Raw genomic sequence first — 23975 nt, forward strand, 5'->3', positions numbered from 1 at the left:
TCCACAAGAATGTTCTGTTTGGAGTTATGCAGACATTCCCTCATGAGACAAGAATAATAGCTTTAATTGGTCCTGATCTCTTCTGCTTCCTGCTTAGCAGACAGCTTGAGTGGTAAAATTTGATTCAGCACTTGTTCATCTCCAAGAGCTTTGTAGAAACATGACTTTGGTGCCACAGGAACCAGAGTGTGCTCCGAGTGTGTAAAGCAGATACAGACTATGGTGGGAGCAAGCTGAGCTGTTCCCCCTCAGATCAAGTACTCCTCCCTCACTCCCAGTGAAACAAGAACATGTCTTAAAGCATTTACACCAAGTTCCTTGAGACACAACTGGCAGTGCTGGAAAAGCAGCCCTGCCTGATCTGTCAACTTTGCCAATGGATGCACAATGGATCTCTTGTTGCCTCAGACATGTGTGCACAAAATTCAAATGCTGGTGGGAGTTTTGTATATGGTGGCAGGGAAGAGCCCACTCTCTTTGTGCATCTAAATGAGTGCCACACCTGTCAGAATAGCTGATCTTTTTGCAAGCAGTTAGATGCTCCTGCTGTAGTGTCCATTGCTGGCAATGGAAATGCTGGAGTCTAATTACCCAGAGTGGTTTTGTCACCCAGTGTCTGATCTAACTAACTAGCTATAGACGAGAAATGTTCAACACTTCACCTATACAAAAAAAAAAAAAAGAATCTTGCACCAAATTGTATTGTTTCTGTATTGTTTTTAAATAAAGACTGCAGAAAATCAACCACAATGTCTTTTTTTTTTTTAACCAAGTGAATGTTTGCTCCAGATCCATGTAACCTAAATCAACCAAATATCCACTATATCCTGTAAATTATCATAGTATCCCATCTGCTCATTACCTACACAACACAATTTGTACAACACAGCCACTAAAAGGATGATACCCCTTTCTGCACATCCTCGTCAACCAACACAACACCACAGAAGCAGCACAGGTCCAAAACATGAATTCACCACAACAGTGCCTCAGGTTTCAGCATTCCCAGGATTCCTCAGAGTGGGCAACAGGCTCTGGCTAAGCACTGAAAATATGGCATTAACTGTACACTGCACAATTTTTTTTCTTTTTTTTTGTGTTAAGATTTAAAATGTATTACAGTTAACTTTAATACAAGAACATACAAAGGCACAGTATTACAGCATTTCAATCTACAATCATGTGCTTTGGTTAGACAGCTCAAACAATGTGTGATAAAGTGAGAGCTCTACACAGTGCAGAACCCATCAAGGCCTGAACCAAGGTAGTGAGCTGCTAATTCTTTTCTCAGTCTAATACCCTCAGCACTTAGCAGTGCTTTACAGGCTAGTAGGACCATCTTTATTACATGCTTGCCTGCAATCTATTCCTTCCCCAACCAATCACTTCTGAAAGAGTGTCAGTCATATCATCTAGTACCAGCCATTGTACATCAGGAATTCTCTCTACAAAAGGCTGACCAGCGTTTGCCAGCACTGCACAGACTCCTGTAAAAACACCAGGACACAAATCTAGAGAGAGGATTAGAGCCATAAAGAAGCACTGCAGGTGATTAGCATACCCATGAAAACAAGCCTCACACACCATGCTTTCTAAAAGCAAAACCATTTTCAAGTGTACTCAGTGAGTGTTAGTGATTTTAATTAGGTATAAATATGAATTAGGTATAAATATAAATGTATAGTATGAGACATCTTCTATTAAGTGTAGATTTCTGAGCCAAGCTCAACCTTCATATAAATCTCTACTCTCCAGTGGTGTGATGCTTAGGAAGAATTTGGCCAACAGGTCTATTTACAGCAATGGAAAAAAGCATGCAGCTTATTTCTTACTGACACCTTAATTAAAAAGAAAACAAAACCCAACCTGTCAGCCTACCAAGGCACTAGGGAGAACTTGTGAGTTTGCACTACATTCTACTTGGTTTTAAAAAAGTAGACTGACAGAAGTAGAGGAAGATGCATTTTTAAAGGCCATTTATAGTTATTTCTCCTACTCCTTCAACTCCACTCTCACCAAGATGTATTGGTAACAAACTACTTTAACTCTGGGCAGGCTATGGGCACCAGAAGTGTAAAAAGAATTATTGTGAAAAATTAATAATTTAAGAGAATATCACCCTCCATTAGTACAGAGACCAGGGATTACAATTATTTTGTTCATAACTAATTTTGCAAAAAGTCCCAGAGATAAGGACATAGTCCAAATCCTAGAGAACTGAACAGCTTATCAAAGAGAATGATATCACCTCTTCTTAGAACTCTGAAGCTTTCTAGGTCTGCCAAATCTCTAACACGAGATAAGACGAAAGCACCCATTAAACTTCACTGGCAGCACAGAAATAATACCATTCACATACATGCATTTTCCATTGCTGAATGTGAGTGGCTGCTGAGAGAATATTATCTATTGGCTGCTAGTTACTTAGTCCTCCCATATTTACCAGGAATGTGTGGCTGTGTGTTCCTCCACCACTTCCCAGGAGGCTGGGGATACACAGCTGCTCAGATTCAGCATTACACAGGGCCTGTGACTGAGATTAGAGCAACAGACTGGAATGTTTTATGCTGAGAAGAATCCGCATGTTATGCAGAGCTGAGCTGCACCTAGGTCAGAATTCAAGTGTTTTATGCTGTGACAAAATGCCAAACAACAGGTTTGATTGTAAATGAGCGTCTTTGCAGGGCCACACTACTGCACCAAAAGACATGCTGTTCTTTGTGCCCTTAACTAAAAGGCCATTTTAAGGCTGATGAGAGAACAGTGAATAGCCACATGCTCTCCTAAAGCAGTGACACAAGCAGCTACTGTTACTGGAATCTACAGTGCAAACTGGTCAGGAGAAGATGAAAGAGTTTACTGCTAAAATTAGACCTATCCCCTCAGCATTGTTAAATTGGATACAGCATAACCCAGTTAAAAGATGATGGTAACTTACAGCAACAAAAAGCAAAGCAGCTGAGGGAAATGAATTAGCAAAGGCACTGAAGCTCTATGAGATGGCCTCACATGTGGGATTCTGATCACTTATCCAGGAATTCCTACCACTGCTTTGCTATCCCTGGTGCAGTTCCATGGGTATTGATCCAGCAAGCACAATAACACAGTTCTAAGGTATTGTCCCAATCCAGTTGCTGCTAACACACACAAGAAGTGGGGAAGCTTTAACTTCTTGCTACCAAATTCACCTGTGGCTGCAGGGTGCTGTCTTGGCCCAACTTCTGTGTTCATCTGACTGACTAAACCAGCCACTTTTTGCAAAATTTAAATCATGCAAAGGGCAGTAAGTCCTCCAGTACTTGTCAGCCTTGCAAAGGGACAGGCAGAGTCTCACAACTGTTCATGGGAAGGGATTTTCAAGCTGCTCAGCTTAGTTCAGCACAAGGAAGTATGGGGGTCACCTCTGGGAGACTCAGATCCCAGTGACCTTCTCACATTGTGCAGGTGGACTCAGGGACAGCACTGTTGATGGCTCCCCTCTAAAGAAGTATTGAGAATATCCAAAACCAGGAAATTTCTCAGCACCTTGGGATGTGGTAGCAGAGACAGTAGGACCAGTGAAATCTCACTGGTGACAGGCAAATTTTCAGAGGAGGACTATATGCTTGAGATGTTAGCATCATGTCTGAGATCCTCTCCTTAAGTAAACTCAGGTCTCAAAAAGAAAGATGAATGGGACTCTTATTTGGGTAAAAATTTTAAGAAAAATGGGTTTTTCTGCATAACACATTTGCTACAAAATGTAAACATTAGAAACACCTTCATGTAATTGGGCTTTGTGAACCATGACCAACAAGCACATACTTGGCTGGCAAACAAAGTGAGAATGGGAAAACTGAAGTGCTTAAATTGGTACCACATTATTTATTCAATTTCCTTATGAAGAAGAGTAACCAATGCTCTAGCCACACTCCCTCAATAAATATCAGCTATGCCAATGGACAGGACATTGCCCAGCAGAAGCTCTACCAGCCATGTAGTAGTAAAGAACAGAGAAAATGAGTGTCAGTTCTAATAAAATGTTTAGTTTCCTAAAGCCACCTTCTCCTTAAGGAGAGCCCAACTATTCTGAAGAGGCTCACATGTCCTTGACAGCTGAAATCTCCCTAGTACTGAGCACAGAAGCAGCAAAGGAAACTTCTTAGCTGCCTTAACACTGGGCCTAAGTGGGCAGTGCAGATGCCATAGCTACTGGTTCCTGGGCTTGCCCAGTAAACATACCAACCAGAAGGATTGGGATATGGGATAGGGCACCCATATATTCTCTATAGGAATCTGGAGAAAGACCAGAACTTTTCACATGTAGTAAAGAATGACAACTTTCAAACTATTTGCCTATATATTAAAAACCCTAAAAACTGCTTCAGCCAGAGTAAGAAGAAAAATTCTGATACTCTGATTGAGAAAGAGCAAACCTGATATTTCTTCCAGCCCTACATTTAACCACTCTTTCCAAATTCCTTGGACTAGAGGAGTGGAAAGAGTAGTACAGCTCAAGTGAAGAAGGAAAGATTGTGTATAGCTCCAGAAAGGCAAAATGCAATGTTAGTGGCAAATTAATAATCAGCCTGTGCACTGCTCAAGCAGAACTCACATTCCTCTTCCTGCCAGTGTTAATAGACAATTGCTTGGGAAAAGGGACAGTCTAGATGCAAGAGACATCACCAGAAGCAGGGGAAGGTAGTGCTTATCTTTGGTTCCACTTCTTAGTAATTGCTTCTGTAATCAACAGCTGCAGTGAGCAGCAGCTTGTGTTGAGAGTGCAGTCAGGAGACTGACAGACCTGTTGGCTTTAAGCAGAGTTTAAATCTAAAGCTTTAGGATGGATCTTCTTGGATGCCAGCTCTGACAACTTCTTCAGACGTTTCTTCAGCTCCAGAGGGAATTTCTCATAGCATTTCTTGCACACAGGCTTCATGTCAAACTCCACAAATTTATTCCTTTAACACAAAGAGAAGTTATTCAAATGGTATTTGCAAACTGTATGCTTCACTAATTAAAATTTCCATGCATCTACATCAGTGTTGTTGCAAGCATTCGATTCTATTTATAAAACAACTAATTTCCTCGTCTGGTGATGCAAGCATAGAGATTGGGCTCTTATCAGTGAACTGAGGTCTTTAGTACTAAGTAAATAAGGAGCAAAATTTTACTATGTATTTACATGTAGCAGTCTAAAATAATAATTTTGTTACTGTAGAATACAAGTGTCACTTCAGAGGTCCCCTTTGGGATGAATTAGAGCTCCTTCATATGGCCAGTGGAGCTAACCCAGCAGAGTAGGATAAAGTTTTGAACCTGAGAAGGGAAAAATGTAGGACTGTTTTTTTTTCTGCCCCTCTTCTAGATATTTGAGGTAAATAGAACAGTATTTTATTTCAAAATCATCTATGCAATAGCAAATATTGTTATTGAGGGGAGCAACCACAGTTAAGGAGACATGGAGGCTGCAGGTTATTCAGGACAGGCAGTTCCTCAACGTTCAGAGCCTTCCCTCTGTACTGCTGAATGAGCTCCCCTCTTACCCAACCTCCTTACAGAATAGATTAATGAAGGAAAATAAATGAGAGAGGATGCTGAGTGTCAGCCCCCTTTCAGTGCTGAAATCAGTGGAATTTTAAGCACCTCTTCCCACAGAGGAAAGGTATATTGGCCTTCAGAGAGGCAGAGGCTCATGGCTCTTCCAGGCTGATACCCTTTCTTAGGGGCAAACATTTCATTCACATGGTCCAAAATACAAACACTGACTTACTTCAGTGTGAGCTTGACATTGCAGGTAGAGCAGGAGAAGCAATTCACACACCAGGCCTTGTTAAGAGCTGACACCACTGCAAAAGTAAAAGCACCAAGTAAGAGGAAACTGATGGATTGTTTGAATTCAGATTTATATCCAAATTCAAATGAAGCCAGATGTGAAAACAAACACTGTTGTCTTGCAACTGTGGGACTGCAACAGCTGCACTAACAAATGAAACAAGGACAGCAACCCAAAACAAGGAGAGAACAAATCTTACCATCTCCCTCTATCACGTGGCTGCAGTTGTAGCAGACATCTCCAAAGAGCTGCACAGAAAAAGAAATAAGAATACAAACTCATGTTGCTGACTACTCATGGTTCCCAAATCACACAGCTGGTGTGGACATTAAATACTAATAATCAAAGAATTCCCAGATACACCAGAGGCTCCCAAATATAGCAATTTAAATCTTCTGAATAACTTCTCATACACTTGCCAAATAGCCTATGTTCCTTTGGATCTCATACCACTAAACACTACAAAACCTTTTTTGTTGATGCCTCACACTCTAGTACTGTTAGAGGATCTTAAAGTCCTGTGGAGAAGAAAGGATGGGTAGAGTATGATGCTTAGTGTAGACAAACATCTCCTGATGCTCAATTACAAACCCCAAAATAGAACTATTGCTAAAATACAGCTACTGTCAGAACAGCAACACTTACCTCTTATGAGTTATTTATCTGACAGAAGAAAATTCCAAACCAAAACATTGTTCAGTCAAATCACACAGAACAAACAGAGTTTGATTGGTTTTCCTGGCCTTTTTTTTATTTTTTAATTAATCTACTTTTTTATGTTTTACACAACACAATAGTTGCCTTGTGCCCACAGAAAGAAGTAATTATCAAAGAAGCCCACAGAAACACATTAGAAGTAAAATCACAGGGATTTTAATCTCAACCCATGGTCAGTGATTTTCTGCCAATGGCACAAATTAAAATCAGTATCCCCAGGACATTTCTATTCTGTTTTCAGCATCACTTTTCTGCCAAGAAAAACTATTATTTTTCTGTTAAATCTGACTAATTTCTTATTATTCCATTGCATCTACAAATTCAGATTATGCAAAATCTGCATAGCTTTGCATATACAAAACATGAAAAAGCATTTCCCAGACACAACAATACCTACATCACAGATGGCTGAATTTACCTGATTATAATGAGTCTCACAATAGGCCAGCCCCTTTTTCTCATAGTGTCGGTGCCCCAAGAATGGCTTCTCACACTTGGCACAAACAAAATGCTGTAAAATAAAAAAAAAAAAAAAAACAAAACAACAACCCAACATTTCATGGCAGGCAAAACAATTTTCCCATCATCAGGTAAAAATGTGGCAAAAAATCCTAGCTCAATACATGACACTTGATCACAGAACGGTTTGGGTTGGAAGGGACCTTAAGGCTCATCTGATTCCAACCTGGCCTTGGACACTTTCAGGGATGGGGCAGGCACAGCTTCTCTGGGCACCCTGTGCCAGGGCCTCAGGGCCTTACAGGGAAGAATTCCTTCCCAGTCTCTAATCTAAATCTACCTCTTTTCATTTAAAGCTGTTATGTCAATGCTTTAATGAAGCACAGACAAGAAAGATCTTTATAGAAGCAAAAAAACAAAAAAAAAGGAGATATTTAGTCTATTTATAGTGATTAAGAGTTGTACTAAGGATAGGTGGAAGACGTGCTGGAAGGGCAATCATTTTGTGTCTAGCCTGATAGACTTGTGGACTATTATCTTGCTTGTTTCAGGGAAGAGAAGCAGGAATATAAACATAGTTGGTATGAATACACCTCAAATGAGCAGCAGGCTGTCTCTCAGGTCAAGCCCTAGGAGGCATAAATGACTGAAACAAAGATGACTAAAAATTCAGAGCAAGTTGTGATGACTCAGCTGAAAGATATAGAAACTATGGACTGAAAAGGCTTAAAAAGCAAGAATTGCTCAGCTTTCAGGAAAAACTCCAACACTGTTATGTGCCAGGTAACTCAAATTGGAGAGGGTATATCTAAGTGCATCATACAAAATATGTACATTTATTAGTAGGGAACTGCTTTTCAGTGAGCCCTATTCTGCAAGGATCATTATGAATTTTAAAATTAAGTTATTACAGTTGCGAAAACAGCTTTCTTAGGAACCCTGATGCCCTGCTGTAACTCATTCACTCACAAAAGGTGAAGACAATCCCAAGCATAAGCAATTGGGTTTTATCTGAATCCATATATCACAGACCCCTTGCATGTCTACAGTTTCCCAGCAGCACCAGCCCTGTTCCAGACGAGCTGCTGGGGGCAGTTTCAGGTTCAGGAGGCCTCACCTCGACGTGCCACTGCTTGCCCAGCGCGTTGACCACGCGGCCCTCGATGGGCCTGCGGCAGGCGCCGCAGATGGGGATGCCCATCTTGTCATGGCAGGGCAGGCAGTAGAGCTCCCCCTTCAGCTCCCGCGCCTCGGCCGTCAGCTCCTTCCTGCAACACAAACCCGGCTCAGGGCACTGAGGGGAACTCTGCAGCGCCCAGGAGCAACTGCTGCAACACTAAACTCAGAGTTAACTTAGGCAACGTTCACACTAAAATACAGTCATTTTAGCTAGTGAAATACAGTCATTGTCAACTCATTTTTCTAAAATTGCTTTCTCAGATTGCCAGACAAGAAGGTCTGCAGACCATCATGTCTGCAGCTGGACACTCACAGACACACCAGGTGCACCTACATGGACACTCACAGAGCCATGCTAAGACTCGAGGTATCTCTGAATGGCAGAGCTCAGGTGCAAGAGCCATCCTAGCAGTGCTCAGCACTGAGACATTTACTTGCACTGTTTCCCATTCTGGGGCAGTACTGTGCCCAGTTAAAATGCCTTCATTGCAAGTAACTCAGGTCAGACAGGTATCAGCGTGGCAATGGACACAAGACTGACACAGCTCATCAAGCCATCTTTTTTTTCTATCCAGGTATTCAAAGTGAAATTATTTTGGACAGCCTGGTAACTCCTATTTTTGGAAAACTCTACTATTATAATCTGCACACAGCCTTTCAGATAAATTCATGCCAAGGAACTATTTTCACTTTCATTATAAACTATGTTAGAATAAGAGAATATTGAAGGGCAAAATAAAACTTAACTTCCCAAACTTTTTCCAAACTCATTTCAGTTTCTCCTCACACAATTTCTATTTGCTCAACAATAACAATGTGAAGGCAGCAAAGTTTAGACCTGCACTGCTGACTCAATTGTTTGTCTCTCTCCTTTTTTGTCAGAGTTTACAGTATGGCAACATACCCACAGTGGGTGCAGTTGAAGTGATCTGGATGGTAGGAATCATTCCTAAACATCAGAGGCTGCTCATCAATTATCAAGTGGCACTTCTGACAAATGTACTTGCCCAGTCCCTTGGCTTTTTCACGGTTGTGGCATGGCCTGCACAGGTGCCTGGTTGAACAAAGTAAAGGAAAGAAAATATTAAAAAACTCTTTCTCCTAAAACAACATATACATACTGTAGGAAGTACTTTATGTAACAGAACTGTCTTCTGAGGTGAGAATAAACATAATTAAGTTTGGTGTCCAGTTTCACAGAGAAGAATGAGTCTAAAGCAGTCACACAGTTGTATTTCCTTCAAAAACTACTCCAACATTCACTGATTTATGTGCCATCAGGGGTATCACCCAGTCATTCTTCTAGGGATCCTTTCCAACCCTCCAGATCTTTTGTGACAGCTGGGCAAGGAAAGGTGGCAACACCCACTATCTATAACTAATGGATCCAACCATAGCAGAGGCATTACAGCACTGGGAGGGAGTCAAGAAGAGAATAAAATGTATCAAACCAAAGCGCATTGCTTGAATGTCTTTTACTATGGCTGGATTCCTTAGTCTTCAACATCTAGGGAAAACAAGAGACCTCTTGTTGCCTGCAAATTCCTTTTACTCCTAAGTCAAAGAAAATTAAGAACCATAGAATTTTATGTGGTAAAAGCAGCTGTATTCCTAGCACATGTTCTTGAACACATTACAAGTACACTTCTAAACAGGCAGATAACCCAAATTTATGGTGGAAAAGCTCAGGCAAAGGCATAAAAAAAACTTGTGAAGGCTGATGGAAGCCATTGGTTTTATCACCATACTTAGGAGCTCGGTGAAGCTGTTGCCTACTACTTATCCCTCTAGCTGCAACACTGTGGGCTGGGAAGAATTTATGGTAAAAGAAAAATGACAGAGAATGACTTCTGTGGGTTGCTGTGTCCCAAAACTAACAAGTCTGCTTCATTCCTTTCACTGTATCACTATGTCAAACACTCACTGAGATTTACAGGTCATTCTCAAAACACATCAGACAAAAGAAAAAGCTCAAATGGAAAGGGCAGATTTACAGATTAACTAGCAGGTTCTTCACAGGGCCCCTTCCAAAATTCTGCCCTGGTGAATTATTTACCCTTATTTATGACTCTCAGCTGGCAGGTGCCTATCTAAGTGCTAAATATCATTATTATTCTCCCCAAATCTGAGTCCTTCTGTCAGCAAGTGTCTCTGCCCAGGGCTGGAAGCACTGTCCGCCCAGACAGAATCCAGAAAAAGCAGACAGCACCCCATTATAAGGAAACACACAGCTGTGCTCATCTCAGCATAAAGGCATCAATTTTACTCAGCACTGTCAAATGCAGAGTAATTATACAGGGCTGGACATGGGGACCCCGAAGCAAGAGTCCTGAAAGAGACCCCTCTCATTCAGCTGAATGAGATGCCTTCAGCCATTTGCACTGATAAACCATTATCAACCCCCACCCCACTCACAAACTCTCTGCCCTCCCACAGACCCTCTCTTTTGGAAGCAAAGGGAAGTGCTGGACAGGCTAAGCTGTTACCATAGCAGCCTCCCCTCTCCCTAACCCTCTCCCCCTCCCCCTTCCCACCACTATGGAATTATCCCATTCTGAAGTGTCCTGTTGTGTCTGTTAATACTAGATTTCTCCCAAACAATGCATCTCTCCACCCTCCTAAAATAATCAGGGGACTCCAAGGATTCTGTGTTTAGGGCTGGAAGTTCAGTAGCAGCCTTCAGTAAGCACCATGAACACTGGAATATTCATGCAGGATACTCATATCTATAGCAGCAGCCCCAGTGCCAAGAGCTCAGCTGGGAAGAAGACTGCTCCTCAGTGCTGGGGTGTCCTCTCCCCTGCTCCTGTGTGACTGAGCTGATAATGTGCTATCAGAGCAAGGAGGACACTATATAGAGGGGCTCCCCTCTGCTCTCAACAACTCTGAAACTTTGCACTGTCTTGTAATCATCTTGCTTGCTCTGCTGTTTCTAATTTGCCGTCATCAGAAGGAGTTCGTTGAGACATTTCCTAAAAGGATCCTATAATCCACCCACAGGACGGCATTGTACAGAGGTAAGAGACAACTTCTGTTAGTAGGAGCTTTTTTTGGGTTTTTATGAGCTTTCCTAATAGCATTAGTTTTAGCTGGTGCCAGTGAGGAGCAGAACACCTACTGAGGTGGATGAATATAATGGAAATGTCTGAATCTAAGAATAGGATTTTCTAAACTTCAAAGAATAATTTCCTTGTCTTTATGTCACTCCTTCAAAACAAAAAAGGTTTTCAAACTTTTGTATCTAATGTATATCCATTTGTGCCAGTTGTGTGGTATGTCTAGTGCTCTCTGACAATGCTTTGATGCTTACAATAACCAAGTGTTTCAGCTGAAAACCAGGCTCAGCAGAGAGTGATTTTCAAGAGAATAACTTCAGTCAGAAAAGGACTATTTCTAATGAAGAGTACTTTGAGTGAAGGATAGGAGATACTCATTTGACAAGACACTGAAGTCATAATCATAAAAATGCACAAACCAGAATCTGCTCTAGCTGAGAGCAAGAACAGGAATTTCTAATACCTACCACAAACCCTAACATACAGGTCAGTGGGCAAACAAAAGCTCCAAACTAGCCAGGTAACTGTGTTCAATGAGCTAAAGATTTCTCCTGCTAGTTCTTTCATTAATGACAGACAGAGCATTTGCTGAAAGACTGACTGCATTATGTCCACACTGACAGCCTTGTGGATTGTTCTCTTGCCTGTTTTGAGCACAAGAGAAACAGGGCATGAAATATGGTCAGTGTGCATGCATGTATTTCAAATGAGCAGGGACACCCCCATTTCAGCTCAGCCCGGGGAGGCCTGGGAAAATGGCTCATTCCAGAACAGTGCTCTGTTCAGCAATACATAAATCACTAAATATTCACACAACATCAAGAGTGCAGTCCAAGCAGAAATTACTGGATAATGAGCCAGACTCCTAAAGGAGTTTTCTGTCTGTGGAATGAAAGCCTCTTGCACCATACAGCTTAACACAGACTACACATTATAGGTCATTTGTGAAGGTTTCTAGTTTGCTCTTAGCATTTATACAGACTATAGGAATCCCAGTGATTTGTTTGTAAAAATAAAAAGACTAAACACATTTACTTTAAATTTATAGGATAAACCCAAGGAAAATAGGAGTGGAATTGCAAATAACTGCAAAGGGCTTTCAACAGCTTCTAAAGAAGACACTGTCAGAGAATTATTACTTTTCTAAAGTTGTAGAATTTTGTTGAAAGCATGTAAAGTCTAAAAATAAGCCCAACAATTAATTCTAGTGACATGATGGCTTTTTTCTGAACCTACTCAAGTGCTACACCACTATTTTCACCCATTAACTACAACTACAAAAAAAACCCATTAAAGCTGTAATTAAAATTTCATTTTAACTTAAAACATAAGCAAAATTAATCTCACTTCACCTTGCTCTAAAAAGTAAATTAGATAACAGCAGCTTTCCTGTGAAGGCTGTCATTTGCAACGACTGAATCTATTCCAATTTTATCATTAGTTCTAAGCCTCTCTCTTCCTGACACTGACATAACTGGGCTTCCAGATAGCTCTGACATGCTCCTTTCTACTCCAGCCCACAGCATTTTGCACTGAAAGCATGTCTGTATAGAAATCCACAGCAGACTCAATGCTGCCATCAGTGAGGATAAAGCTCTCAACTTTGAAGTCTTGCCTATTCTAAGTCTGGCACTGACACACAGCTGAATCTGAATTTCCAAGATCTGCCTTAGGAAAGCAATTCAAATTAATTGGTTCAGTGTATCACGCTGTTAAACTCCCAATAATCAGCTTGTAACAGGGAAAACAGGGAAAAGTCTGCTTATTCTTTCATTTTGGGAACTGATTTAAAGCATTATCAGTAAGACAAGAGCCATCCCAGTCTGTTCCATCAGACAACCCTGCTTTCTGCTTTCTCAGCTGCTCCAAGCCAGCATTTACTGCTTGCTCAGGTGTCACAACCATGGACAGAGCAATGTTTAGCCATAATACTATCCCCAGCAGGTGTGTACACAAAGATCACCTGATTTACACCTTTTGCAGATGAAAAGCATAATTAAACAATGGGCCTGACATGAAAAAAGGGTTAATAGCTAGAACATGAAGTGATAAGCATCATCATAAATTAACAGCCAGTAAAAAGGCATGGTCTCATGTGTTTCTCCTTTGGTATGCAACAGAAAAATACATATTTAAACTAATTCCATCCAGGGAGGACAAGTATGTGAGTCAATGTTACTATCCCATACAAACTTTAAAACCTGCAAGGCCCAAGAATTTACTTTGTAAGGGACAAATGAAGAATATAAACAAAAAATTGTGGTCTCATCTTTAAACTTGTAACCTTCATAAAAAAAAAAAAGAGGCATTTTCTTTTTGTATGTAAAAGCACAATTTCCCAAGTATTTTTACAGATAAGAACAAAAAGGGCTGTACAGTCTTCCTTGCACATGTAATTGCAAGTAATGGCAAGTTAGCAACTTGTAATAAATTCAGAAGAGTATCCAAGCAATGCATGAAGTAAGAAGGGCCCTCTGTGGCCATAGACAGAACTTCAAATTTTTTAAATTTCATCCAGTCTCCCTGCTGTTGACTTTGTCTCTTCAACTGTGAACCAAACAGAAGTGATCTAGCACATTAGTCTCCATTTATTCCAGTTTTCTCTTCACCTGAAAGTAACAGCAGCCAAACTGAAGATATTAATTACCTTAGAATTTTCTTACATTTACCAATATATTTGTTTGTCCTTAATCCCATTTCAGTTCTCTATGATCCAAATATTTTTGGGCATCTGAACAATGAATTCTGTTGGGAAGCTGGAAGCATAATGGATATATTTAAAGATGTATTGAATACTATGGAGAAATGCTCAGTCAGTACAAAAGGCAAGACTGAGCAAAGTGGAGGTGCTGCTGCACAGACTGTAACACTTCTGAGAAATCCAAGTAATAGAGACAATGCTGGAACTTCAGACCACCTGCATTTCCCTACTACCTACACCCACAGACAAGCAATGTACAAAAAGCCGTGGGCAGGTGCTCAGAAAATCCTATCACACTTCTTGTTGATGCTGTTCAGGACATTGCAAACAGAGACTGGCAGAGCTAAGACCAGTTTTGCTAAGCTTCTACTTGGAAAAGGCTCTGGATAAACCACAGTGGAGCTCAGGTTTTTGAAGGATGACACACTTTGAGAGGTGACTGACAGCATGGGCATTATTTAAAATCTTCTCTGGGTCAATTCAGCGTCAAATGAGATGTTGCTACCCAGCTGAAAAGTTTCCTTCTACATTGGAACTGGGTGCATTTGCCTTAAACACAGGACTTTAAACTAAAATAATGCTCAAAAGTTCAGGAACCCTGTGGGTTTTTAAATAACAGCAATATTTGACCTGTCTTTTATCTCTTTTAAAAACAAGACATATTCTAAGCTAGATCACCTTACAACAAATACCTGTGCTCAGAAAAGCTGACTCATCAGGAACTCCAAAGTCCTGAATCAGGCTTTCAAATTGAAATACGGCAAATACTTTCTAGTTAGATATACAGAACTCACTCCTGCTCCTCTTAACCAGACACATAAGCATCTCACATCCTGGTTATAAGACTGACCTCAGCACAGGCTAGAGACCAGCTCACCACCAGCTAGCCAGCTCTTCATTGGGGTTCCTTCCATGGGAATCACTGCTCTGGTAAACTCAGCTGAGCAGAGGGTATTCAGAATTCTAATATAATGTTTAAATTCAGACTGACCTGTCATACCAAACACTGATGCTAGCAGACAGGAGACATTGCTGACTTTCATGTATGGGTTCTTCAGTCTGTCTTTTTTTTTTGTTTTGCACAGATCTCAGTTCTTCTGTAATATAACGTCTTAATTCTTTCACATTTAGGGCTTTTTCTTCTGCAGAACTGTGGAGAAAAATGAATGGGCCTGCAGCTTCAAGCCAGCTCTTCAACTGCTCAAATCAATCAAATTTCAGTTTGGAAACATCAGAGCAATGTGGCAAAGAGACACACCTTGAGAACATGATTTTTGCCATTTTCTACTTTCTGGACTTCATCCTGGCTTTTGCTGGCAATGCCCTGGCTCTCTGGCTTTTCATCCGGGACCAGAAGTCAGGCACACCTGCCAACATTTTCCTGATGCACCTTGCTGTGGCTGACCTGTTCTTTGTGCTGGTACTCCCCACCCGGCTGGTGTACCATTTTTCTGGTAACCATTGGCCATTTGGTGAGATCCCATGCAGACTCACAGGTTTCCTTTTCTACCTCAACATGTATGCCAGTATTTACTTCCTGATGTGCATCAGTGTTGACCGTTTCCTGGCCATCGTGCACCCAGTGAAGTCCATCAAGCTCCGCAGGCCCCGCTATGCCCACGTGACGTGTGTATTCCTGTGGGTCGTTGTTGGGGTGGCAATGGCACCTCTGCTGCTCAGTGTGCAGACTGTCCAGATGAAAAACACAACTGTGTGCCTGCAGCTCTACAGAGAAAAGGCCTCACGCCACGCCCTCGTGTCCTTAGTAGTGGCATTCACCTTCCCCTTTGTGACTACTGTGACCTGCTACCTACTCATCATCCAGAGCCTGAAGAGTGGGAACCGAGTTGAGAAACACCTAAAGGAAAAAGCTGTCAAAATGATCATCATGGTCCTGATGATCTTCCTAATTTGCTTTGTACCTTACCACGTCAATCGCTTCATTTATATTCTCCACTACAATGGGAGCAGAGCTTCCTGTGAAACACAGCGTTTGCTGGCCCTCAGCAACCGTGTCACCTCCTGCCTCACCAGCCTCAACGGGGCCTTCGACCCCATCATGTATTTTTTTGTGGCTGAGAAATTCCGTGAGGCTTTGTGCAATCTGTTCTGCATTAAAAAGACCATAATGTTGCCTCAAACATATGAGGGTAAGACAAATGAAAGCTCACTAAGTGCTAAATCTGAACTGTGAACATGACTCTTATCAGTGCTTCATCTTAAGAACACTCTCTTCCACCAAAATCAGCTGAGAGCACAAATATGCAGCAAGACAGTCCAACCAGAGTCAAACTCATCCTGAAAAGAGAAGTTCTGTTGTTTTTATGGGGCTGCCATTAACAAGAACCCCTTGACCATAGAGAACACATGTGTTTGTGTTGCTGAAACTGCAAACAGAAGGACAGATCCTCTGGTTTCCAAGAACTGAAACTGAGGGTTGAGCATTTAGGAATAGGGAAGGGGGACAATGAGGGAAATGGACCCATGTATTTTTTTTTCTTTGAAAGAACTGAATTCCCAAAGCACTCAGTGCTTTCTCTGCACAATGCATACAGCCTTATTTAAAATTTCACATTGTTCCAGCAGTAGAGATCCACTCCTGAGACAGACCTGCCCGATGAAAAAACCTCCACATTTGCACATCTTGTTCAAGTTTCTGAATTCAAAGTGTTTATATGTAATAGAGAGAAAACTGGTACTAAATGGTGACAGGAAAAAAAAAATCAGAATGAAGCAATGAACCCAGTCTGGACAGGAATTAAGACAGAAGAGATTCCTAGCTTTAAGATGGTTTACAGTTCTTTTTTGTGACTTATCTAGCAAGACTACTCCTTCACTATGGATAAGTAGAGATTATTGTTATTCTCACTGATACAAACTGCATCCAGCAAAACACGCCGGCTACAATGAAAAGGGAAAAAAAACACACAAGCTTCCAATAATATTTCCTAAAAGACTGCTTCAATGCTATGGATATAAATATTACAGGAAATCATGTGGCAGGTGAAATATATTGTTACAGAGATACACACACACCTATCTCTCTGCTAAGTTTTGGGAACGAGTTCCTTACCATCTGAGATTTGGTCCACAAATTACAAAATCAAACATACTTTATCTTGCTTGAACTTTTATCCTGACTGCTTCCTCAAAACACCCTAAGTGCTATTCCAACAGCCCATTCTAGCAAGATGAGATGCCAAAATAAAATCAATTATGCCCAGCTCAAAAAACTAATGCACAGAGGTTACATGCAGTATGAAAAAATAAGAGGGAGTTGAGAAGACTCCCTGCTGGACAGATACAAGTATGTGAACTTTTCTTCCTTCCTTCACCACTTAGTTAGTGAAAATATAAACTCTAGGAAACTACTAGGCTTTGCTCATAACATATGAAAGCCTAAAATTAACTCTGAATTGTGCAACACTGTCTTTTAACTGCTGGACTGTTTTATTTTCTTATAATGGTATGCTTTTGTATAAGCTCTCTTTTGTGTTTTTATTTCTTATTTCCAAATTAAATGCATTAATTGACCTCTAGGATTCATTGTGTATTTCTGCATTTAAAACAAATAATTTCTGAAGACCAGTGGAATGACAGGCTGAAAAGACTTTGCTGTAATCATTGTGTTGTTCTTTTGGCCTTTTGCTACATCTTGATTTCCTGCTCAGCAGCTTACTTGATGAACAGCCTGCCTGAGATCACCTAATCCCTTTTTTCACTTATTATGCAGCCTTCTGCCTGAAATTCCTTTCTTTTCCAGAATGCATTCACTAGCCACTAAAACTTGAGTTTCTATTGAAAACAAGAACATGTTTCATTGGATGAAGAACTTCTCACCTAACAAGTTATTCCTAAACTTTCTTCTGTACCTTTTCAAGCTTTCCTTCTCAGTGTAAAACTAACTGACCACTCTCAGCAGCTCATAGCTGCATCAATAACACATTAATAAAACTTTCTGTCCTCCTGCTCCCTCTTACCTGCCAGCATTCTTCACAAAACCCAGGTCAGCAAGGGTCACATCGCAGAGCTCACAGCGGAAACATTCTGGGTGCCAGTTGTTGTTCATTGCCTTGATAACACGCCCAGTAATGAACTCACCTGCAAAAGGAAACCATGAGATCCATGCAGAAAACAGTCTAATCAAAATCTACTGTCCTTCACAGTCCTTCCACTTTAATTCCATAACTACTATTACAGTCTAACTTTGACAAAAAAACAAAATTATTCCCTCAACCAGAAGAGCCCAAAATCACTGCTGGTATCATGCTTTGTTCTCATCCAGAGCTCCCGACTCCTTAAAGCAACCCCAACAACCTCAGCCCAAGGGACTGGATGTCCCAGCAATGCTGCAAAGTTTGCACAGCCCTGCAGTTGTTAAGCCCTGGTTGATATTTGCCATTTCTTACCACATTCTCCACAGCAAGGAGCAAACAGCATCTGGAAGTCATGCTCACAGTACTTCCTACCTTCAAACTGCAAACAAAACGAGAGAGGAGGAGTCCTCATGAATAACTGAACTACTTTTACATATTGACAGTGCAGCATGATTTTCCATTGATATGACCATTTAATCAAGGTCACATTTTCCAGTTCTAGCCCCCTACACACCTGTTTTTCAACTCTTAAAGGCTCTCATTCAAGAAATATCCACATATGGCTTCAGCCTCGTGGTGAATTTGCACAGGTAAATTAATAGCAATGCTGCTAGAGTACAGTAAAAATCCTGAAGAATACCCCAAAATCCTTTCATTATAGTTGTGTTTAATTTCATTTTTGCTTTAGTTTAGTTCAGAACCACTGTTCCTCCTACATGAGGCCAAAACTAATGCCAAAATAAAATACAACAAGTTTAAACCAATATGTTATTCAAAATGTGTGCTTGTGCATATTCTGTAAAAGAACTCAATCTAGCTTTTAAATGGGTTCACTTATTACAGTGGCCCAACTGGAACAGTTTAGTACAACTGTCTAAAAATAAAGACAAAAAATCACTTTTGTCTAATGAAATATTAAGGCCAGGTTGGACAGTGCTTTGAGCAACCTGTCCAGTGGAAAGTGGCCCTGCATGGTGATTTGTAAAGTCCCTTCCAACCCAAACATTTTGTGATTTTGTGATGATTAACAAAACACTTTTTATTTTCTTTTTGAAATGCGTGTTACCCAAAGAGCAGCTTTTGCTGTGAGAAGAAAAAAAAGGGAAATTAAGTTGGAAGCTCCTCCAAAAAATGGCAACAAATATTTATGGCTAAGAAATTAAACACGCAAGAAAGCTGAGAATTCCTTGCACTTTATCAGAGCTATTTCTCCTCTCTTCCAAGCAGCATGGGAACTCACCTCATAGAAGAGTCCCTCTGGGAACTGCCGGAAGCACTGGGCACAGACAAAGCAGCTCTCGTGGTACAGCTCCCCATTGCTGTTCACAATCCTCTCGGCAGGGTCGAAGCGCGCCTGGCAGCGCTCGCACACGGCGTTGGCCAGAGCGTCAGACATGTTACTGCAATAAAGGCAAGAGCAAGAGCATTTACCAACACAACATTCCAGCTAATTTAAACTCCCTTTTGCAACAAAAAGATCAATGAGTCACTGACATCACTTAGAAATAAGGTTCTGACAACTCATATGTGGCAGATGAGGTCAAGTAACAGATGTACCTATTGCACACTTTTGGCTACTTCACCAAAGTTTCACCCCATTACATCATACTGCTAATAGCTCATAGCAAATACCCACTATTTTTCACAAATCATCAGTTTGGGGAGCAGCAAACCCAATGATCCTGACTTCTTGGGCCCATGGATTTTCTGATGTGTAGTCAGCACTGATATCCCACTGCACTCTCCCCTTCACTGTCAGCAGTAACAAACCATTTCCCCCTCCACAGGCCCCTGTCCTCCTGACAAATTAGTTCAAACTGTCAAACGCAAAAGAGAAGTCCCTCTAGCTGGCATGGCCAACACCTCAGCTTCATTTCCTCAGAACATGAGGCAAGCCCCCCCCCGCCCCCCCAAGCCACACTTATAAATCACGTAACATTTCCTCAACCTACCCTAGAATAAGGAATCACCCTAATCTCTTCCACAAAGTTCTCATGCTTGCCAGCATGCTACTATAAGTTAATGCAGTTTTAAAATGTATAGCACATGTGCAAAGCAGGGGGGAAAAATTATCAGGTATATCTCAGTTTCTTGTTGCAGTGTGATTTTCCTTTTAACCACCAGACTATCCAACGGTGTAAAACCTCAATATTACTACACCTTTAGTTATAGAAATTTTTTTTTATGCCTTCTGGACACCTTTTGATTTCCATGATTGGAAAGACTGCAATTTTATAGGCAGAAGTATAAAAAATTGCTACCATGTTAAAAAAATCTCCAAACTACTTGTATGGTACTTTCCTGAGGTAGGTAATATATGCATAAAATGAAAGACAGCTTGCTTTACAAGGCTTTTTTCTTTCTTTTTAGATTCAAAGGTACTCTGAACTGATTTTCCACTGTTACTCAACAACCCAACATGCTACTTTCCCCACCTCCTCATGGAGAACAGTAATTCAAGAAGCTTTTCCAGGAGCAGATTCTCTTTGCTCTGGTCAGAGATGTGCCCTCCAAACCAGGCCAGTGTCTGTATTCCAGCGCTTCATGCCCAGAGCACAACTGGAATGAGCAGGGAGCAGCCTCACACTCCTGGGGCAGCACAACCAGCCCTGACTCCAGCTGCCTGAGCTGAGCCAAGTGTCTCTCCTCTGCAGAGGGGACACCCAGGGCACACCCTGGGCTGTGACCTAGAGCCACCCCTCAGTAAAACCAGACTGACTTTCTATGCTGCAGTTCCAAGGGAGGCAAAAACCAAGACAGACCACAATAGTTTCAAGAATGGAGTACCAATTTAGCAAAAATTTGTTACAACTCGTTTCCTTCTTGCAGTACAAAGGATATGTAAAAAAACAGACATGGACTGGAATTAGGGACAAGAGGAAATCCTGTAATTTCATAAACTAGAGATTATAGGTTAAAGAAATATTTTTTATCCTGACACAGTACCAAGGGAATGGGTCAACACTAAAACATCAGTGTTTGCAGCAAAGCCATCACCTAATCAGCTTGGTTTTCAGTCATCACTCTTCCAGCTACACCACACAAATCTGTACCAGGACTTGAAAATATAATCTTCCCTTCAAGTACTTCTTCCCTGTTGAAAAATTCAGTTCCTAAATTCCAAGACTTGAGCTAGCCTACAGCCAAGATTAATAAAGACTGATGTCATCATAGTGAAAAATCTCCTCTAGGAGAAAAACCAGCAAGTGTTACACTTTAGACACTAACAGCAAAGCAATATCTTGTGTTTGTTGGGTTTTTTCCTTTATAAATGTGAAATCAACGTTTAAAAAAAACCCTAGTTTTCTTTCTTTTTTTCCTTCTCCCAAGGGACACACCAGTGCCAGTATCAACATGCAGGGTGAACTCTGCTAGAGCAGCCATCTCCACAATGGCATTTCACAACAACTCAAGCCTGCAACCTGCATGAAATGCACTGCAGCTGTGACACTGCACAGCAACCACCCCAGGAGGGATTCCCACACAAGTCCCACCACTGTCTTGGTAACAAAGATAATGGTGACCCAGGGACTCCCCTGATGTTGATGCTGCTCCTGACAAGACTTCCTCAAAAGCATAAGAAAGATGATCGTGATACAGTCTGAGCTGTCCACCCAAATGAGCTAATAAGTGTGACTCATTATGTGGATGAGAGAAACTATTAGTCCAGGAAAATATAAATGAAAGAACCACTACAAAAAATAACAACTCAGTTCTCTGCCTCAGCTGAACCTTTTGGGAAGAGCCAGACTACAGGAGTCAAGTGAACCACATCAGCTCCTGACCAATGTACCTCCTGTAAGGCAAACCAGCAGCTGTGGCTTTCTGACAATCCACACCAAGAGTTTTGCATCCTTGCTCTTTTTCCATTTTTAACTCTGCATCCCTTTTCGCTTAAGACATTTTATTGTCTTGTACTCAAGCTACAATTTGCCATTTCATCATTGCCCTAAAGATATGACTTTGCATTTATTCAAAGGTTTAACTTTAACATCTGCCAATTTCTTAATTTCCCCTGAGTACACGCCCCTGCATGCCCTCTTGTTTATACAAAACCAAGCATTTTTTCAACTAGCTCAAGGTTAAAATTAATCAAAGCTGGAAGGCAGAGGGAGCACCTTGCTAATTCACAGCATTTTTATGGTTCAGTTTACTACACTGCTGCAAAAGCACTTCTGCTGGCAGCACAGGGAAAGGAAGAGTAACACCACAACCATCCTTTTGAAAAGTCTGACTTGCTATGCCACTCATCAGATATCTACACCCAAATCTTTCCCACAAAGGACAGTCCCCAATATAAAGTGCTTCTTCTATTCTGTTTGCTCATTGATTTTTTGCTATCCAGTAAAATAAAGAATCTTCCTCTGTTTTAACAATAAGCTGGTGACACAAAGACAGGAAAGGCTGTTAAAACACGATGAGATCAGCATCCTGAAGTTATCCTGTCCTGCACAAACACAAAAAATATCAGCATTGGAACAATGCTTTTCCCAATCTTTCATCAGTATGTGCTGTATCTTTAAAAGATTATCTTTGACAAAGTACCTGATTTACAGAAATTATGTTGTTACCATTATAACTAGGTTTCTCATGCTTTGACTTCTCAGAAGTATTTACTCTAAAGTACCAGCATAGGTCTTGAATGGAAAAAAAAAAAGAAACAAAAAAGAGAAACAAAAGTTCCTTCTTTACAGAAATATTTGAAAGCATTTTACCTCCTTCTATCACTGAAGTCAACACTACCTCTGTTTGAAAACATTTGTTCACAGGGATCTACCACTGGTGACAGATGGAGGAAAAAGAAGCAAATATAATAATTCCAATGCTAAGAGATCAGAAGAGGAGCTCCAGCCTTCACCATCACATTGCAGATTTCATTATTTTAAACGTGGCTACAAGGCAAAATGAACCAGACATTGGACAATCAGGAGAACAGATGAACAGCCTCAGATTTTGCCTCAGAAGAAAAGGAACTGCAGGAGTGAGGAGTGCTTCTGTCAGAAAAGCCCAGTCAAAAAAAGTTTTCTTTAATTGCTTTCAAAAGTTTTTTGACTTTAGTGTCACAGAGTTCCTCTTCATCACAATGCTGAATGAAGAATTGTTTAATAGTGACCCAAAATCTTGCAGATACAAAAAGAAAGCAAGAAAATACTTGGAGACACAAGAACCCAGAGCATTATCCAAACCTCGGCAGAGAGCAAAACCTATGCTGTGGAACCCTAAAAATGTGTTTTCTGCTCATTCTGATCTACCAGTAGGAGCAAGTGTATACAGAAAATATCACAACATGATTACATTTCTGGTAAGTATGCACAGACAGATATGATGAACTGGAAGAGCTATCACCACTTGTTTGTGTCACAGCAGCCAAGACAAAAATGAGAGCGCTCCAGGAGAGGGGCTGGTTCCCACCCCCACAGCACAGCTGAGAATTACTGACTTAAAGCCCTCAATGTTGCCAAAGATACAAATGAAATCTGCTGGGACAATACCAGAGTTTTTGATTAATTTCACAGATAATGACTAATGCAAAGAACAAAAGAGGAAGGGTGTCAGTTCATGAACGAGGGCTGAAAAACAGCCCCCAGCTATCCTTATCATTCCAAAAATCTCTCTGCAATGGACTTATCTGGACAACTTTTCCAAACAGAATCAACTTCTTTAGTATGCTTATTATTAAACTTGTCATAAAATGTTGGAAAAAATATTTCCCATTTGTTTAATGCATGATTGGTTGTGCATTTGGTAAACTACATGCATAGCTTAACATTTTCAGCCTTTCTCCTTATACTTGCATTGAATTTTCAGTTCATGCTAAATACTTTTTCACTGACTAAATAAGAAATTAATAATGTTTCTCTCAGTATATCTTCCTTGATCATGCAGCCCCCAAACTCTCTGTGAAATAAACACTTTTCTTTCTTACTTAGAACACAGGGATAACCAAAATT

The 23975-nt window shown here is 40.8% G+C and overlaps 2 protein-coding genes across 4 annotated transcripts in view; one reads left to right on the plus strand and one right to left on the minus strand.

Annotated features, from left to right (window-relative positions):
* Positions 1–716: 716 nt before the first annotated feature.
* The window catches only part of LIMS2 (LIM zinc finger domain containing 2), a 32119-nt gene continuing 8860 nt past the window's right edge, over positions 717–23975 (minus strand). For all 3 annotated transcript variants that reach the window (XM_058812585.1, XM_058812583.1, XM_058812584.1), the window contains exons 2-10: positions 19265–19424; positions 18337–18403; positions 17908–18028; positions 9075–9224; positions 8109–8259; positions 6951–7043; positions 6015–6063; positions 5753–5828; positions 717–4940 (exon numbers count right to left, since the gene is read on the minus strand). In XM_058812585.1, coding sequence (XP_058668568.1) covers positions 4793–4940; positions 5753–5828; positions 6015–6063; positions 6951–7043; positions 8109–8259; positions 9075–9224; positions 17908–18028; positions 18337–18403; positions 19265–19424 — 1015 coding nt within the window. In that variant the 3' untranslated portion in view covers positions 717–4792. The remainder of the gene's footprint in view (positions 4941–5752; positions 5829–6014; positions 6064–6950; positions 7044–8108; positions 8260–9074; positions 9225–17907; positions 18029–18336; positions 18404–19264; positions 19425–23975) is intronic.
* GPR17 (G protein-coupled receptor 17) lies at positions 15090–16121 on the plus strand. Its single transcript, XM_058812586.1, has one exon. The coding sequence runs from the start codon at positions 15090–15092 to the stop codon at positions 16119–16121; it is 1032 nt and encodes a 343-aa protein (XP_058668569.1).

Source organism: Ammospiza caudacuta, chromosome 11 (genome assembly GCF_027887145.1).
Source record: "Ammospiza caudacuta isolate bAmmCau1 chromosome 11, bAmmCau1.pri, whole genome shotgun sequence".
In the NCBI taxonomy this organism is placed as follows: domain Eukaryota; kingdom Metazoa; phylum Chordata; class Aves; order Passeriformes; family Passerellidae; genus Ammospiza; species Ammospiza caudacuta.

Coding starts and splice junctions, on each gene's coding strand:
- GPR17 (XM_058812586.1), top strand. CDS start 15,090: ATGAATGGGCCTGCAGCTTCAAGCCAGCTCTTCAACTGCTCAAATCAA.